The 19,668-nt window shown below is 40.0% G+C and overlaps 1 protein-coding gene across 2 annotated transcripts in view; it reads left to right on the top strand.

Moving 5' to 3' along the window:
• The window catches only part of TENM2 (teneurin transmembrane protein 2), a 3,267,991-nt gene that overhangs the window by 2,867,498 nt on the left and 380,825 nt on the right, over positions 1-19,668 (top strand). The window contains exon 16 of one of the 2 annotated variants that reach the window (XM_077757352.1): positions 16,354-16,563. The exons of the other annotated variant lie outside the window; for it this stretch is intronic. Coding sequence (XP_077613478.1) covers positions 16,354-16,563 — 210 coding nt within the window. The remainder of the gene's footprint in view (positions 1-16,353; positions 16,564-19,668) is intronic. 2 annotated transcript variants of the gene reach the window in all.

The raw sequence follows: 19,668 nt of genomic DNA, 5'->3' as shown, positions 1-19,668 counted from the left end.
ATATGAGAATTGTTACCAAAAGATTTTCTACCCCCTTTCAAGGCTCTACACCTACAGGGCCTATAGCCTATTAAATGATATCTTACATAAACATCAGTCTAAATTTCTTCCCTTGGGTAAATCCAGTTTCTCAATAAGATTTTTGAGATGATGTAAACCTGAGATGGAATGGATCAGCCAATCCAGATGTGATCACATGAGCATAGACTAGAGTGGGACTCATTTTCTTATGCTTCTCATCCTATCTCATACTGCACAAACTGTCTGGTCATGAGACTCTTCTTTTCTGGGACACATGTTTACACACTGAGAAAACTTAGTGTTCTAAAGAACATAGTTTGGAAAATAAGAGTGTAACATATGTTTGGCTTTATTTGGGAGTGGTAACTGTTTTATACATCTTTGATTCGAAGCCTCACGCTGGTCAGAATGGCTAGAATGAACAAATTGGGAGACTCTAGATGCTGGCGAGGATTTTGAGAAATGGGCACCCTCCTACACTGTTGGTGGGAATGTAAGCTGGTGCAGCCCCTCTGGAAAACAGTATGGAGGTTCCTTAAAAAATTAACAGTAGAACTCCCCTGTGACCCAGCAGTACCACTGCTAGGACTTTACCCAAGGGATACAGGACTGCTGATGCACAGGGGCACATGTACCCCAATATTCATAGCAGCTCTCTCAACAATAGCCAAAACATGGAAAGAACCTAAGTGTCCATCAACTGATGAATGAATCAAGACGATGTGGTATATTTATGCAATGGAATACTACATGGCAATGAGAAAGAATGAAATCTGGCCATGTGTAGCAACATGGATGGACCTTGAGGGTGTTATGCTGAGTGAAATAAGTCAGGCAGAGGACAGACACCATAAGTTTGCACATATAAGTGGATTAGGAGGAACTTAATGGAGGACCATGAGGGAGAAGAAGGGGAAAAATAGTTGGGGAGAGGGAGGGAGGCAAACCATGAGAGACTCTTGAATGCTGAGAACAAACTGATGGCAGATGGGGTGGGGGGGGGAGGGGAAGAGGAGTGATGGGCATGGGGGAGGGCATTTGTTGGGATGAGCACTGGGTGCTATATGTAAACCAACTTGACAATAAACTATTTAAAAAATAAAAATAAAATTAAGATCTGTTTAAAAAAAGGTATAGGATTATAGCCCATAAATAAGATTTGTTGTGAAACCAGATTTTCTTCATCCTAACTTGAACTTTGGGCTTTCTATTTGTCTTTCAATTTGAACATTATGAAGAAATTTGGTGATCAGAGTCTTGGACTCAGGTTACTCATTCAATATGTGGGGTGGGAAAAGCTACTTTCTCTCCCTGAGTCATAATTTTGTCATCAGTACAATGAAATGGTTGGTCCAGATATTATCTGAGGTTCCTTCTATAGCTAGCATTCAATGGTCATTAGCCAAAACTTGCTTTGACTTTCTAGATTATTCTATGAATTATACTAATCTCAGGAAACAAAGAGCAAGAGTTAGTGAAATAGCTCTTCTAAATAGAAGCATAGCAAAAGACATTAGCAGCAAGTTAACCCTAACCCCAGCTTCTAAGACTAACTGACATTGCAGAATTACATATTTGTGAAACTAGCCACAATTGTCTTTGTCTTTCTTCTGTACCATCTGGCAAGTTTTCATACGAAAAGTCTGAGAATTTTTGCATATGTTAATTTCAGTCACATCACTTTCACCATGCTGGGGTTCGCTGGTTGCCGGCACCTGTTTGATCCTGTCCCAAATTGCATTGCATCACCTAACATGCAAGCTCTTCACTTACTCACTTACCTTAAGTCTTTCAACATTTCAGCCCTGGTCGGTGATGATTTCTTTCCTGGCAACTGTGATTATTTGAAAATAGTGTCAAAACAAATAATTTCCTTCTTTTACCTCCTGACAATCACTCAGTTGGTTATGCCTTTTCCAGAAACTCTGCCCTTGTCTCTTTTTATTGACTCTCTTTTCTTTCTTCCCCATAGATTCCCTCACCTAATTGCAATTTCCCCCCAGGAAGTTGGATATACATTTCTTAGGGTTGGGGGAAAAGAAACAAGTTCCTAGTGTATGGTGATGTTTCAGAACCATGGAGAGTGATTCTGGATGGAGACTCCTGATAATCCATTTTAGTCAGATCTTGCCTGTGGTTTCCAGTTCTCATTTGGAATCCCACAGGTGGTGGAGATGACAAAACTCTACAAAGAGGCTTTGCAGTCAGAACCATTCTCTCCAGAGCTTAGGAGCCAAACCTTACACCATCACATACAAAGAACAGATTGAATCTCAGCCCTGCTGCTGTCCTAATGTCAGCCTGCTTGGCATTTACCTTCCTCCCCCAGGCTGACCTCTGAAGTTGGGGGCAGACTCTGGGGGCATTGTTCTGACTGTGCAAACGCTAAAGCCATTGTGTCGGCATGGGAGAGCTACCGGTTCCTTTCCAGCCCAACACTGTAATTTTATCAACCCTGGCTCAGAGAAACCTATATTTATAATGCTAATTAGGAGGGCACACATTTAATTTGAGTGGAAGACTGTATCTCACTGAGCCTGATAGCACAGGGCTCAAGCGACAACAGTCAGAGGCAAAGCAGGCCTTTCTCCCTTCTCCAAGTATTTGAAACAGGGCTTACTCTTGCCAAACAATTTCTCTGTTGGATTAAGAAGAGAGAGGGAGGGAGAGTGCTGAATATGCTGGAGCTCAGAAAACTTTGCGTTTATCTCCCGCCTGCATAATATATTTCTCTGTGCACTGAGAAAACATGCCTCTTATGTTATCTAATTGTTTCCTGACACATTTAGCAACATTTCACACTCTTTAAAGTGACATTAACATTGCTGACAGTGGAGGTGCTTTCATTAGATGGGCTTTGAATTGTAGCCAGGATGCACTGCAGGTCTTCAAACAGGCTTGTAAAAGGCGAGAAAAGCATTATTTATGAAAATAGAGACTTTGCCAACAGGGCCCTGTGGGTGTGTATTAATTTTGCTGACTCTAGTCAATTTAAGAATGGGTATGTGTACGCATGTGCACACGTGCACACACAAAACAACTTCCATGAACTGAACTAATACACCTTTGTCATCTAACTGGCCACTAGGCTCTTAGGCATCATGAAAACCCTCAGAAACATCTCTCTTTCCACATCTTTCCAACCATAGCATAGCACTGTGCTATTTCAGACCCAGATGTGTCACTGTGCACCTAGTCCTGAGGCTATGTAGCTGAGAGGCTGGTCTACTTGGTAGGTATGATTATCATGCCCCGGTGGTAGAGTTAATTCTTTTTTCCCTTAATGCTTCCTCTTGCCCCTCTAAGGCCCCTTTTTCCCCCATGTCTCCAGCTGTCTATATTAATGCATAGTTTGCCCTGAAGGGTGTACTAAATGAGACTTCAGAGAACACTACCACAGAGTACCCGCCTTTGCGGGGCTTGAAGAGAAAAATTTGAAGAATCATTCTGACCTTCATGAAAAAAGGAAGCCAGGCTTAGAGAAGACATCGAAGGTGTGAGTCAGGTTGTGAATTCCTGCTAGGATACAACCTCATCTGTGTTTTTGACCTGATTATTGATATCCATACTTGCTATCCAGGCAGAATGGTATTTTGAAATTGTAGACTTTTAATGCTAAAGGAGAGCTCCCTACAGATTATTTTGTCACACCCACACTGCTGTCTCTTCTAATCTGCCTTCCCAGTTTATTCTTGCTGGAATTGTCCACCCTTCTCTCTTGATATCTCTAATGTTGCAATAACCCTGTGTTGTTTAACTGTAGAGATCTGAATTTGTATCTTGGCTTTGTTTATTTGCTATGTGACTTCGGTCAAATCCCTTGACCTCTATGAATCTCAGTTTTCTCATCTGTAAAATGGGGATAAGAATAGTACCTTCCAGTATTGTTGGAAGGATTACATAAATTACAAACCAAGAAATGTGCTAAGCATACTGCCTACAGCTTGTGAATGCTCAAAAACTTTTAGTGAATACTATCCTCTTTCACTGGAATACAGATTCAGTGTGGGTTTGATGTGGCTAACATATTACAAGTACAACAGTAAAAGTATGTATTGGGTACCAGTGGGTGGACACCTTTAAGGAGGTATTCAGAAGAAATTAAGGTTGTCAGTGAGAAGGGAATACCTTCCATACAGAGGGAAAGATGTGAAACTAGATGATCACATTTCTTAAAAGTACTAGGGGTTTTATTGTGATAGTGCAGTAACATTGCATATGTTAACTGAGACCTGGTAAGGGTAAGAAGTTTGCTCTAAGTCATACCACTAGATAGCATCTAGTAGCCACAATAAGGGTCCCTGGTCTCCTAAATCCCATACTCCAACTATACAGCTAATGGGGATTTTTTAGGTACAAGGCAATGACTTTCAAATGATGTTCCAAGAAAGAATGAGCTAATATATAGGACATCCACGGCCTAAAAGACTAGACCTAGTACCAGTCTAGTTTACGTGTTCCATTCCCATTTCAAAGCATATATACATATATATATATGATGTATGTATATATATGTATACATATATACATATATGTATATATATGTATACATATATACATATATGTATATATATGATGGCCTTTTTTCAGCCTTTCTGTTGGTTATGGGTGGTTAGATCCTAATATATCTCATCTTTAGCAACTTATCAAGGACCAATCAATGAGAAATAGATAGGGTAATGTGAGTGTAGGCAGCAGAGAGATGAAATAGTCCAGCATCTGCTGCCTAGAGCCCATGTTTTATCTTCATTGTCTCTAAGGCACATAGCAAAACATAGACTTAAGGTTGAGAACCATTTGCTATCTGCAGACAAAGCCTTTGAAAAAGAAAGCTTCCAATAATGAAAAAGAAAACAATTACCATTTTCAGAGCACTTCACCATTTGCAATGTACTTCCATATGTGTTATTATTTAATTTTCAAAATGTCCTTGAGGGAGACTAGAAGAACTACCTCATACCCTTCTAATAGATGATGGTAATACCTACCATTTACTTCAAAACATTTATATAATGTCTTAATATTTACACTATTCTGTGACATATATTTTATACACATTCTGCTTATCAAACACTGGAGCTTAGAGAAGTTAAGTGACTTATCTGAAGTTACCCAGAGTTGGTAACTAGACTCTGCCAAGATTTGAACTTTATTCTGGTTCCAATGCCAACCATATTGTCATCAGTGATTGGTACTTCATCATGACAAAGGTTAATTAAATTCCATTGTCATTTCCTGTACAGTGTGCTATGACCTCTAGATCCAGAATGCCTGGACTCCAATTCTTCCTCCCAACCAAACTGTCCCCTACCATCTTTAAAGTGAAGTTAATATTACCTATCCCTAAGGGTTGCTAGAAGATTAAATATAATAATATATGTAAAGGAATTGAAAGTAATGCCTAGCACACAAAGAGTTGAATGACTATTAGTGATTAGATATTATTTCCATATACCACGAACCCAGAAACTGAACCTACAAGTAAGCTAGATTTCACCTGTCATGGGGGAGGTTTTTCAAGGCCCCTTGAAAATTAAGTTTTAGCAGGAACGTGCAGTTTCTTTAAATCTTTCTCCAGCAGTTTTCTCCCCAACTAAGCTCTTTTGAGAGTGTAACATAGGTTCATCCAACATACCTTCTGCATGTTATTCAGCTCACAGACAACTCCATAACTTTGATCTCATGTTCTTAGGTAATGTTGGGTCAGAGTTCCCCAAAAGTTCCTAGGGTGGGAAACTTTTATTGTTAGTGTGGAATCACATCTTCCACGGTGTTAAGTTTCTAAGCTCAGTAACTGATCCAAAAAACATGATCATGCCACCACCCTGGAGAATTCTCTAGAAAGGTGCCACCTTGGAGACTGACATATTGTCTCTTAATAAATCTTAACACTTTTTTTTCTCCAGGCTTGTCACAGACCTCTAGGTATTTATTTGAGCATCAACCAAAGTAATAAACTAATATTCTAGCTACTTGTTTGAAAGTAGAAAACATATGCTTAAAATCAGAATCCCTTCTATCCAATAAAGTACTTACACATGGAGAGGCAGCTAATACCCAAGACCAACAATCACAGCAGCTAGCAGTAAAGTCAATACTGTATGCATATGATATACATTTAATAAATATTTGTGGAGTGAACTGTTGTAATCAACCAATCACACTGTTATTTTATTGCATACAAGCTCTAGTCTAGGTGATGTATTATAAGGGTGTATAATCCACAGTCCCTCCCCAGTTACTCACAGTCTCATGAACAAGCCAGACATTTAGACAAATAGGCTAGCATATCACAAGTACAGTTGACCCTTCAACAACATGGATTTGAACAGTGCAGTTCCACTTATGTGCAGATGGTTTTCAGGAAATACAGTTCAGTAATGTAAATGTACTTTCTCTTATGATTTTCTTAACATTTCCTTTTCTCTAGCTTCCTTTATTGTAAGAATACAGTCTATAATAGGTATAAGTACAAAGTATGTGTAAATTGACTATGCTATTGTTGAGGCTTCTGGCCAACAGTGGGCTATTAATTTTTACAAGTAGTTAAGTCAAATGTTACATGTAGATTTTTCACCGCATGGGTTATCCACACACCTAACCCCCACATTATTTAAGGGTCAATTATACATCAATAGAAGTTTGTGCTGGATACTTCTGAGCAGGGTGATAAAAAAGATTATACTTGAGTCTTTAAGGAGTTGTTCAGAAGGAAGTTGAGACTGCCAGTGAGAAGGGAATACCTACTGTGCACTGAGAGGGATTGGAGGAGAGAAAGATAGGCATTCAGTAGTATAGTAGTTTCGATGTGGTTAGAGTATAGGGAATGGGAAGATCTGGCAAAGGATTATTACCATGCAAGAGTTGCGGCCTTATCTTGTAAGCTATGACTACTCCTGGGAGAATTGAAAGAAGCATGATGTGAACAAATTTGTACAATCAGAAATATGTTGGCTCTTGTATAGAGGGCAGAAACGTAGTAGTGGGGGATACTAATAACTGGAAAGCTAGAGTCATAATCTAGAATATACTGTCCAATGTGGCCACTGGCCATATATGGCTATGGCTATATAAACTTAAATTCATTAGAAACTCACTTCCTCAGTTGAACTAGCTACATTACAAGGGGTCAATAGCCACATGTGTTAAACATTGTAGACATAGAACATACCCCTCATCACAGAAAGTTCGACTGGACAGCGCTGATCTAGACATCTACATATCACCAAAATAACAATGCCATTTCATCTTAAAGGAGCTGGGCACATGTGTCACATGACTGAGATTTCTGTTCAGAAGGTATTTGAGGATTCTGTCACCGCAGGTAAAGTGGATTTGTGTCCTCAAAAGGTGAAGCGTCACAGAATCACTGTGTTTCACCAGGTGTTATGAATATGAAAGGGCTGGCATTAGGAAAGTATAGAAATCATATTAGTTCAAAAATAAAATCTACCTTCCATCTATAGCCTGATCTATATTTGACACTTTCCAAAGTGCAGTGCTTCTAGGAAGATGTGACATATAAACATACAAGTTGTTAGATGTAGTAACAACACCCAAATGCATAAAGCCCCAAACTGTGAAGACCGTTCATGCCTCATGAAAGAGGCCCTGTCACTGGGGCAAGTCCAACAGCCTGCCGCTTTTCCAATAAATTATGTATAATAGCTTGTGGGAAATCAGGATAGTTTTATCAGGGCCATCTAAAAACACTTTGTTTCCAAGAAATGCTTAGCTGGGCTTTAGTGAATTCACTGAAGTGTGAGTGAGGAGGGCAATTGGGTCTTCTGTAAAAATAAAAACACTAAATAAGGTGTTATGGAACAAGTTAGGCTGATATCACCTCATTGAGAAAACATGAGGGGTTATCATGAAAATTTCTCAGGTGAGGTTCAATAAGCTACAACTGAGTTGGAACATTCTCCCCTGAATCTCTTACCTCTATGAAGACAGCCCAACTCTCTCATGACAAACAGGTCTCCTAGCTCAAGAGAAAGGCATGCTGTAATTTCCCTCAGCGACAACTCAGACTCAGCTTGAGGAAATTCTCCAGCTTTCTAACATAAATGTCTCAATGGCACTGTAAGTTTATTCACTTGAACTTTTCTTGTGGGGGTGGGGAGTGGTCTGATTCTGGATGAATCAAATATTTCACTTCTAATATTTGTCCAATTCTTATCATTTGAAAAAAGGAGCTTAAATATTGACCATGTAACATGAAGCATAGTAATCTAAAGCCATCACTCCTGCTGACCCAGGGTTTCTCAACCTCAGAACTGCTGACATTTGAGCCTGGGAATTCTTTGTTGTGGAAGACTAGTCTCTGCATTGTAAGATATTTAGCAATATCTCTGGTCTCTACCCACTATAGGCCAGGAACATCCTCCCCCCACCTCAACAAATTGTGACAATCAAAATATCTCTCGACATTGCCAAATGTCCCTTGGGGAGCAAAATTGTCCCTTGTTAAGAATGACGGCTCCAACCTAACATTAGCACTAAATATAAGCAGGCTGCTGCAGGGAATATATAAAATTTGATACCAGTATAAAATATAAATGTATATATGTCTGTATTTTAATTTAAAATGCTATATTCATTGTGGTCATTGCATTCTACAATTATAATCAACACTACTATCTCTGTTCTTTTTTAAAAATTAAAAATATAGATAAGAAATTGAATGCCTCTCACCCCACCCCAAGGTCAGTGTGCTGTATTTAAGGCCCAGCACCAGAAGGTAATCTGAGTTTCTCTCCAATGCTGAGGACAAACAACTGCTACTGTGCATGCTTGATGGGTAACAGGTAGACAGCTGCCGATATCCCTCCTCTTCTCTTTAGTATCCACAATATTCTTATAAATCTAGATACTTTCCACCATAAGTGGTTTCTCTGGGACCCCACATGTTTGATTTCTTGTGATTTAAAAGGGAGTGAGTCAGCTTACAGAACATGAAATTCTTATAATACTGGGGACAGAAAATCTGGGATCTATTTTCAGTTTTACTAAATAACTTTGTGACATTGGCCAAGTCATTTTCTCACTTGGACTTGATGATAAGTTTTAGGCAGGATGTGTTTGGTTCTAAGTGACAGAAATCAACTCAAGCTGGCTTAAAGAACAAAACAACAAAAAATGAAGGTAGAGTAGAGAATAAATTAGTTCATATATTGAAAAGTTTGGTGGCAATGTTGATTCAGGCACGGCTGATTTCAGGTACTCTAAGATGCAATCAGGAATGCCTGTCCCTTCTTAGCACATCTCTGCCTGTTGACTTCATTCTCAGGCAGCCTCCCACCTTGAGTGGTAAGATGGCTCTTCCAGCCTCGGCATCTCCCAGAGCCTCCCTACGTATGCGCACATAGCAGTTGTTTCTGAACAAAATGTAAACAATAAGCTGCAAGTTCATTAGCTCCCTTTAGGCCCTTGTACCTACCATGTGTCAAACACAATTCTAGAGACCTTATATATATTCTCTCCAGTCTTCACAACAATGTGTGAAGTCAGTGTTCTTATCATCAGGCCCAGAGAAGTGAAGTAAGTCGCTCAGACTCACACAGAAAGTAGCAGAACTCAGTCATCTTGGCTCCAAAGTCTGTGCCTCTCTCTTCCTCACTTGGGCTTTGGAGGGCAGAAGCAACGAACAGGCCAAGAAGTTAGAAATGGGTCACATAGTACACAGAAATACTTCATGTATGAAGGCAGAAACAAATGTTTGCAAAAGATCGCATCCAGTGGAGTACAAGGTTTCATTTGCGTCATGGTGGAAATTGAGAATAGAAATAAATTGTCAACTCCAGGCTTAGGAATAACTCATTGTAGCTGTGGCAATTCATACACCTGAGTGGCCATCTTGCTTCTGACCCTAAAGTGTATCTCTAGACAGTGTTGTAATAATTATGGAAGGAGCATAAATAAAATCTGTGAGCCTGATACTTAGTGCATAATATAGGCTGAGCAGATGTGTGGTGACTTCAGCCACGTCCCTTCAACTGGGGGAAGGGAGTGCAGCTAAATTTTCAGGGTATCTTGTTTGTGCCTTTTGTGACAGTCACCATGGCTACCATGCCCCAGTGCATCACTGGAGCCCATCATACCTTGAAGAATGTCCCACCACACAGCCTTCTGCAAACCTCATGTGCAGAACTAGGCAGAACTCCAAAACTCGATGCATTTCTGAAAAATGTTCTTATGGAACTTGAAAGCAAGTAGGCCCATATTTCTAAAAAATTGATTAATTACAACCAAAAGGAAGGCAATGTCTCAGATACTGAAATTATTTCTATTTACACAAATAGGTACCTCTCTCTTTAACCCCATCAAAAATAAGGGCTTCACAAACCTCAAACATTTGGGGAGGAAAACAGTAAGTCAAATATCTGAATAAGCAGAAAATACTAGGAAATGTCACTAGGATAGTTGTTTGAATTATCTAACCAACTGTTTAGTCTATGTTAACACAGTTATTTTGCAATACTCAACTTTAACTCAAAAGCTATGTTTTTATTAAAATCTTGAATTTACGGAGCCAGGGAGGATTTCCAGTTTCTGGTTTGTGAATTGCTTTCTCTCCTCACAAATCATTTGATAGGAGTGGTCACTGTGAAGCCTTGATTCTGCCTGTGGTTAATTACCTCCCCTAGGATGACCTCATTGGTACATTCCAAAAGGGTACTGATGAGTTTAGGGTTCACATCCCATTCATTTGTAAGCAATTATTCTTGTCTGCTGCAGAAAGAGTAGAATGAACCATTCAAGGCTTGAGTTTTGGAATCAGATTGCCTTGATTAAAATCCAGCCGTCTCTGCTGCTTGCTACCAGAACAATGATAGGAAAGTTAGCCCATCCCAGCCTGTGGTTTTGTTTTTTGTTTTTTTCTTTTTTTTTAATCTGTAAATGGGGTGATAAAGTACTTTGTTCATAGAAAAGTTGTGAGTGTTGAAAAGAAAGACACATATATAATCTCTGCTCAGTTCTTAGCACAAAGCAAGATCTCATTTTTTAAGTGGTAATATAGCCATTGAAATTGTTATTTTGGGTTTGCTTGTTTCTGGTATTGGGTTTTGTTTTTTATTATTTTTTGTTTCTTTTTTTGTCTTTTTTACTGTCTCCTGATCAGTCTCTCTGTTCCACCAAATATTCTGACACCTATCACTACATAGATCAATTATGCATTGTCTACACAGAACATTTTAATATCTTCTTGCCATTAATCTCCTGAATGACAAAGAAACCAGTTGTTTTAAGTGAATTTTGGGAATTTATCTGCAACATGGTCCCTACCATAAATTAGTGAATGTATTAACATTTGGGCAGAGCAGCGATTTCACAGATAATATTTACTGCTTTGGGGATGGAGAGGAGATTTTAGCCCTTTCTTGGAGAACTAAAGTTGGATCCAAATCAGGTTAAGGAGGGAAAAGGATGCTGTAATTGAGATGATGGGAATTAGAGCAATGTTCCTTCAAACACAGATGGTGCAGGATGAAGTATGGCTGAAGCTGTTGGTGAATGAAGGCCTGGGTCATGGTTGGCAAATAAGCTCTTAGCACCTTCTGCCTTTACTCCTGGTCCATGATTTTTCTAATTGATCATGGAGCTGTTTCCCACTGAATGCAGGGCACCCCAGAATCCTTCTCAAAGCAGCATTCCAAAACTACTAATCTATCCTAGTTAGCAAGGAAACTGCTTTGTCCAGCTCTAGGTCTTTTAATTTCATGAGCTGAAACTATCTCAAAATCTTACTCATTTGGAAAAAGATAAATTAGTAAAATCTAAATTAGTCTCCATTTTAAAGGTTGTGGGGAACCCAATCACACAGATAATTAGTTAGACTTTGATTTACATGGGGATCTTGGAAAAGGCACACACATACACACCCACACATACACAAGACCATATGAGTTTAATGAATGACATATTGCTGCCTTTGCATGTTTCCTCTTGCTGTTTTAACAGATTAATTAAACCCAGTTTCCCTCTATTTGCTGGGGATGCTCTACACATTCAAAATGAAACTTAAGAAATAGTTTGGGGGTCAGAGAGCTTCTGTAGTTCAGAAAGTAGGAACCAGGTAAGTACATACCCCCTGGTTACATGCCCATCCCACACAAGGTATTTTAGTAAGAAATCGTGGTCTATAAAGTGAGCCTGTATAAGTTCCAACTTTTCCCCCTGTACTTTGGAACCTGTTTGTGTCTGTACAGATGGTCTCTGTCAGTTGGAATAGTCGGGGGAAAAATGTAGCATAAGTGAACAAAATTAGCAAATGACATAGCAAACAGAGAACAGCATACAATTTGAATGGGGGCAGATCTAGGGACTGAGAAATTTCCCAAGTAATGGTAGGTACCGTCAAGCAGCTTAAGGAGTTACCAAAGTATGGATTTAAAGGAGGCAGGGAAATAACAGGAATCAGACAGTTCCATGATGTGTATTTCATAACCCCAGCACTTTCATTGTGGTATGACTGCTCTTCCATTGTCTGTATTTGTTTAAATTAAAAAGCAGTTCTGTCTGTACTATATGAATGAAATGAATTCATGCTGAACAACGTTTCAAAAAGTTCATGTAAAGAGTGATTTCACAGCAACTATCATATCAGGAGCCTGGAAAATTGCACTTGAACTTCAGTTCCACCTCAGTCACTCAAAGGAATTTAAAAATTGGCTTCCAGCCATTCTTGTTCTTCAACATACATTTCCAGATATGCCTCAATAATACAAACATTAAAGCCTATTGATTGTTAGTTAAAATCTGTTCTTACCAGAGCCTCACTTCTAAGTGGACATCAACACTGACTTAACAGTGCCCTGGTCAGGACACCTCCACATTCAGGAGCCTTGAAGAAGGCACAGGGTAACACTGCTGTGAAGGAACCACTTTGAACTTCATAACAAAATTACAAGAAAAGCTTTGAACTCTGCCAGATGATAGCTGCTATAAATAACCATTTATTCAAAGAAACATTTCTTACTTGAAATCTTGAGAGTGCCTTGGGACTAGGAGATGGGAAACAGGAAACATGAGTTGTAAATCAACCCTCCTCCCTCCTTGTAGGTCATCATCATCATCTTCTTTTCTCCTTCTCCATCATCATGCTGTTAGGGAAAACATGATACAGAGTGATTAGATGGTGGATTTGGGAACACACAAACCTGAGTTGGACTCCTGGTTCCTGTCCCTTGCTAAATATGCAGTTTTGCTGCTTTGTGTCTCAGTTTCCTCACTTACAAAATGGGGATTATAATAATTCTAACCTCATAGGATTATTTTGAGAAATATATGAGATGCTATATTTAAAGTGGCTGACACAGTGAGTGGCAGATAGTCATTGTACAAAAACATTGGCAGTTAAAATACTACTAATGATAGTTAGTTAGTAGTGGGAGAACTATGGGAGAAGTATTGATTGAATGTTAGTCCCAGTTCTGATGAAACTCTGATGTGTTCATGCCAGCTTTGCTAGAGACTCTGGTAAGAACATCATGCCTTACAGGGCTTCCAAATTGTTACATATAAATTGATTTTTTCAAATCAAACTCCACTTATCCATTGTTCCGTTTCAAGGATGATGATTTGTTAATTGTGTTACTAGACAGGAGCCCCTAACATTTGAGCTATAAGAGTCTCTTATTCCCTGTTTCTTTCTGCAAATACCACCTCTCAAAAAGGGTAACAGGTTAGTGGCTTGGAGGCTACGTGCTACTGTTTGTCATGTTTCTTCTCCCCAGAGGTCCATTTCTTCTTGTTTCAAAGATTGTTGGGGCGCCAGGGGGGCTCAGTCAGTTAAGCGTCCAACTTCGGCTCAGGGGGTGTACTCACAGTTCATGGGTTTGAGCCCCGCATCAGGCTCTGTGCTGACAGCTAGATCAGAGCCTAGAGCCTGCTTCAGATTCTGTGTCTCCCTCTCTCTCTGACCCTCCTCTGCTCGTGCGCTCGCATGCTCGCTCGCTTGCTCTCTCTCTCTCTCTCTCACTCTCTCTCTCAGAAATAAATAAAACATAAAAAAAAATTAAAGGTTGTTCAGGCATCAACTTTCCCAGGAATTCTTTTTACACTTTCCACCCTGACATCTCCCTGGCCAGGCTGTACCAAGTGTCCCTTTCCTTCACCTCCACAACACCATGTCATTACATGCCTCCTCTTTATCATGTGGTACCGAATTGATGTACTTACCTGTCTGCCTTCCCCACTAGGCTGTGACCTCTCTGAGGGTAAGAATGATGTCTTATTTTTTATGTTTATTTATTTATTGTGAGTGAGAGAGAGAGAGAGAGCATGTTTGCACAAGCAGACAAGCAGAGGGTGGGCAGAGAGAGGGAAAGAGAGAGAATCCTAAGTAGGCTCCTCACTGTCAGCATACAGCCCTATGGAGGTCTTGATCTCATGAATTGTGAGATCATGACATGAGCCAAAATCAAGAATTGGACACCTAACTGACTGAGCTACCCAGGCTCTCCTGTCTTATTTTTATATTCTCAATATTGAATATACATAAGAGTCACATAAATTTTACTGAACCAAACTGGTCTATCAATAAAATTTAAAGCCCTGAGGAATAGATCAAGAAATACAATTGTAAATGTGGAAACAAAAAATGGCATCCATTTGAGGTGCTGAAAACATATTCACATATGTAGTACAGCTAAAAGCAGGAAAACACATTTCTTCTGACTCAGACACTTCTTGCCTGAGTTGAAATCTAACCTGATTTCTTGGGTTTGCTTTCTCAGCACCCTACCCTTCTTTCCACACCTCCAGCTCTAGGGTATATCCTGTGGGCTGCTAGTCTTGGCTAATTTTTTTTTGAGCTTCCTAAATGAGCAAACCATCATGCAAACAATTGCAAGGACCCCAACATGTAAGGGTGAATCAGGTGAAAGTACACACAACAATTATCTTCACTCAGCAATTTGGCTGCCAGGAGCTCCCTGCCATGTGAAAGAGAGGTTGCAGCAGGCTTCTGTGTGGTAGGAGAAATTTTTGACCCTCCAGAAGCTCCAAGTTACTGCCCACCACCTGGTGGGCTGGCTGTTATTCCTCCTGCCTGGAGTAGGCCATGCTTTGTAGGAATTCCCCCATGGTATGCAGAACAAAACAGTGGTGGTGGAGGAGAGAGTGGGGGCATTGGCCAATTCTTTAGGATGCAAATGTGTGGCCCTTTCTACCACTACCCTGAAACAATTTGGTTGCTCATTCATTCCGCAGGTACTATTCCTTAGAAAATTATTGAGGGTACAGGGGTGAATAATGTAGGGAGATGTCCACCTTCAGATAGTAACAAGGGCTATGAAGAAATTTAAACAGGCTAAGAGGATAAAGTGCATGGGTGAGCGACTTTCAAGAAGGCAAACAGGAAAAGTTTCAGGAGAAGGAGCAGGCTTGTGAATATCAGTGAGGTGGCAGGTGGGAAGAATATTTCCACACAGGGGAACAAGAAATGTAAAGGCTCAGAAAACAGAATGATATGGCATGCTCAAGTAACAGAAGTAAAAATGGCCACATTGGCTGGAGAATAAGGGGTCAAGTAGAGGCCACTATTAGAGGTAAGGTGGAAGGAGCAGCTTGTGCTAGAGGAGACAAAATATGTAGGTCATCACAAGGAGTTTTATTTTCTTTCAACATGTAGTGGAAAGCCATTGAAGGGTTCCAAGCAGGAGAGTGATGAGACCTGATTTCTGTCTTGAAAATACTACTCTGGGGTCACCTGGGTGGCTCAGTCAATTGGGCATCTGACTTCGGCTCAGATCATGATCTCACGATTTGTGAGTTCGAGCCACGCATCAGGCTCTCTGCTGTCAGCACAGAGCCCACTTGAGATCCAATGTCCCCTTCTATCTCTCTCCATCCTTCACTCATGCTCGCTCTCTCACTCTCTCTCTCAAAAATAAATATATTATTCTGGCATCTGTAGAGAAGAGATGTGTACGGTAGGGAGTAGATGGATGTATGGGGGTATGGCAAGAGAGGAAGCAGGGAAACCAGTAAAGAAGACAGTCCATTGAGAGATTATAGGGAATTATAGTAGGGCTATAACAGGGAAGATAGAAAGAAGTGGATGTTTTCCTGACTGATTGCATTTCGGCCCTATAGATGGCTATTTTCACTCATGCCCATTTTGTGAAATATGTAGCTACCTACAGAATGAATTTGGACACTTGGAGAAACATCAAACCACTCAAAAAAATATATTTGGAGAGTTTCTTTCTTTCTTTCCTTTCTTTCCCTTCTTGATATTTATATTGTGAGGTGGTTTCGATGTAACTTTCTCTGGATGCTCTCATGACACTCATTGCTGACCTTTGACCCCTCTGTCCTCTTTCCCAGGTCGTCCCATCCCACCTACATCCTCGTCTAGCCTCCTCCCATCTGCTCAGCTGCCTAGCTCCCATAATCCTCCACCAGTTAGCTGCCAGATGCCATTGCTAGACAGCAACACCTCCCATCAAATCATGGACACCAACCCTGATGAGGAGTTCTCCCCCAATTCATACCTGCTCAGAGCATGCTCAGGGCCCCAGCAAGCCTCCAGCAGTGGTAAGGAAACTGTGGTGTCTGAATGTGCAGTGTTGTCTGTGTGATATTCTCATGTCTCTGACAAAATGACAACTCTGACTCAAGGGCTGGGAAAGGTGATGTGGGCAGCGTCAGGTGAAATATGCTTGTCGCTTTGTGGCATTGCAGTTCCAGGATACATTTATTGAAGGTCGCAGTTACTGAAGAGGTTTTGCTTATCTTATCAGGGCTTGGGCCTCCTTCAGTGAGAGGAATTTGCCCACTGCTGCACATGAGAGCACTCAGGTCTCAAAGGTGAAGTGCAGAGAGACAATGGAATATTGAATTTTGTATTACTACCATTCTGGTCATAGCTGAGTGACCCTGGACACCCTCACGTGCCCAATTTGTGTGCATTTCAGATCTCTTGCTTTTTGATGGTTTGCTTCTGACTTTTTTGCTTGCTTGTTTAGATGATTTTGTGATTAAAATGCATTCCCTTGACATGAATACTGAATGCCTTGCCAAGTCTAAAGTGTTCAGGGGGTGACCTCTCCTATAGCCCTCAGCATGTGCCACTTCACTTGATTTTAACAAACTGATAGCATGGTACCATGACAAATATTGCCTCTAAGGCTCTAGTTGTCCTCCTTGTGATTTTCACGTGCACAGAGCAGACATAGTGGTCACAAGGTTCTGTGCCACCTTTGAGGATTTTGTAGCTACTACTGCAGTTCCCAGTCTCTGGATCTTAGGAAGAATTGCCCTGAGGTCAGCGATAATCATGCCTTATTTTGGTATCTTGTTGGTGAAATGTTTATAAAACATACAAACTTAAGAGTGGGCAACATCTAGGGTTAAGTACCCAATGGCCCAAGGAGAGACATTTGCAGAAATAAATTGCTCCTGACCCAAAAGCTTTGGAGTTATCCTCTCAATTTGCCACTTGTGGTGTTAATTAACATATTCTATCAAAAGCAGTAAGGAGCTTTCCATGGCAAGAGTGTACCTTGGTGAGGTTGTGTTTTGGCTTCATCCACGAGAATGTGCCACCACGGGCCTCAACCCCTGCATTAGAGACGACCTCCCAAATACACTGAAGATGATTCATTCTGAAGATAGAATGATGAACTGCTCCCTATGATGGCCCATGCCCTTCTTCAAAGCCAGGCCTGATATATTTAGTAAACTCTTTGTATTCTTTTTCAAAAAAATTACCTAATCAAATCTCTCATCAAATGAGCAATCCATTGTTGATATTATGAAGGCCTTTAATCTACCATAAATCTTTATTAGAACTCATCAGAGCTTCTAGTTTGAGAGAAATGTGATTATGGCACTCTTAAAATGACATTACATCATTGGGGTGATTGGTTTATCATTTGGAGAAGAGACATCAATCATAACTAGCATAACCACACAGTAAATGAATTCAACCTTTCTACCGCGGAACAATGACACTGTAATTGCTCAAAATCAGGCTTAAAATGAAATCGGAAAATGCTCTTTCTTCAAATGTGATGTTAACTTAATGGAATATATTATGAAAAATCATGTTTGAGGAAATTCTATATAATTAAAAATATGTGGAAATATATTCCCTTTTTCCTTTCATCGGAACCTGATTTTAGCTACAGAACCATTTTTTGCTGTAGAGATTATGTTGCATTTAATTGAACTATCCTCGCTTATGTTTTGCTGCTTTTTATTTCATACTATGTAATCGTGATGAATATTGTATTATGAAGGACAAGAGGCTTTTGAAATGAGGTGCACCTGCTGATAGCTTTTTAAAAACAGACAATTATTAGGGAGAAAATGAGCTTTTAAAAACTATATCCTTTTATGCATGTATGGATAGCCAGGCAAAGATGATTTCCATAAGAGAGGTCAGTTTGTATCTCAGGGCCATCCAGAATGTTTTCTCGGTGATAACACTGAGTGATTTCTTTTTCTTTTTGACATTGTATCAGATTATAAGTTGTTGATAGGGTATTTTTGTTGGCTTTCTGCCTAATCAAGACCTCATTTTGGTGGACACAACAGTTCTGTGTGTTTGGAGTCAAACTTAACCATTTTTCATCACTCACATCAATTTGTTCGGCTCACTTAAGATTGATAGCAATTTAAGCTTCGGTAGCAGGGGAAAATACTGCAGAACATTTGAGGGTCCATTTTCATCCCAAACAAGAGCTGTATGGATACGATTTCTTCACCTTAGGGGTGAAGACCCAATCGTGCAATACCCTTGTTTTCAGCAGCTACTTATATGAAAACTTGTTAAAGTTCTGGCCAACAGTCAGTCATTCAAAATTCTTGACTCTGGCTTAGCTAAGTGAGTGCAAATCAAGTACAAATATGTGTGCTCTTAGGTGTGTGGGTATCTTGTGGAATGGATTTGGGGTCTAGGGTGATTGGGGGATTCTATCAAGAGCTGAATGCAGTTGTCATGAATTTAGATTTGACATAAAGGATTGAAAATAGAGTTTGACATAGAAGATGCAAAGTACAGAGCTGTGCCTGAGTGTTCTGAATTAAATTTGATGAAAGGGGTTGGATTTTCTGTAGGTGTCTGGGCACAAACAAAATGACTAGGTGATTGGTTGTGTTACATTTAGCTGGTTAATTACACAGAATTTTTTTAAGCTGGTTTCTTGTCAGTGACCTTGTATTCTGAAGATTTGATACCAATTTGATCTTTGTCTCTTAGGTGAAATAAAACCTCTTCCAACATATTCAGCCCATACATGACAGTAAAAAAATTTATTTGTCCTCTTATTGTTGCTATTAATACTTGACATTAGTGAAGCCCATCATTAGGGGAGTCACTGTGCACATTTCCTGCCCAAAGAGCCTCTGTTCTAAGAAGAGACAACCCAGACATAAACTATACAACTAAAATGTTTTTGACAACATGAAGACATCCTCAAAGCAACAACAAAACTTCACCTTTATGACTTGACTGTCATTATTTTCTATGACTGTAGTGCATTTTTTAGTGGACAGTACTAAAACCTCAGCACCTCCGGAGCCAAATTGCTCTAACCCTCAATCTATGCCAATCGAGCAGATACCCAGGTGTGGCTAGTGAGATGCTTTGAAGAGTGGTGTTTTCCTTTCCCTTCAAGCATTTTCTTCCAGGTAGCT

The sequence above is a fragment of the Crocuta crocuta genome, unplaced genomic scaffold (assembly GCF_008692635.1).
Source record: "Crocuta crocuta isolate KB4526 unplaced genomic scaffold, BGI_CrCroc_1.0 scaffold131, whole genome shotgun sequence".
Classification (NCBI taxonomy): domain Eukaryota; kingdom Metazoa; phylum Chordata; class Mammalia; order Carnivora; family Hyaenidae; genus Crocuta; species Crocuta crocuta.
Note: the sequence above shows the minus strand (reverse complement) of the source record. Positions and strands in the feature narration are given on the sequence as shown.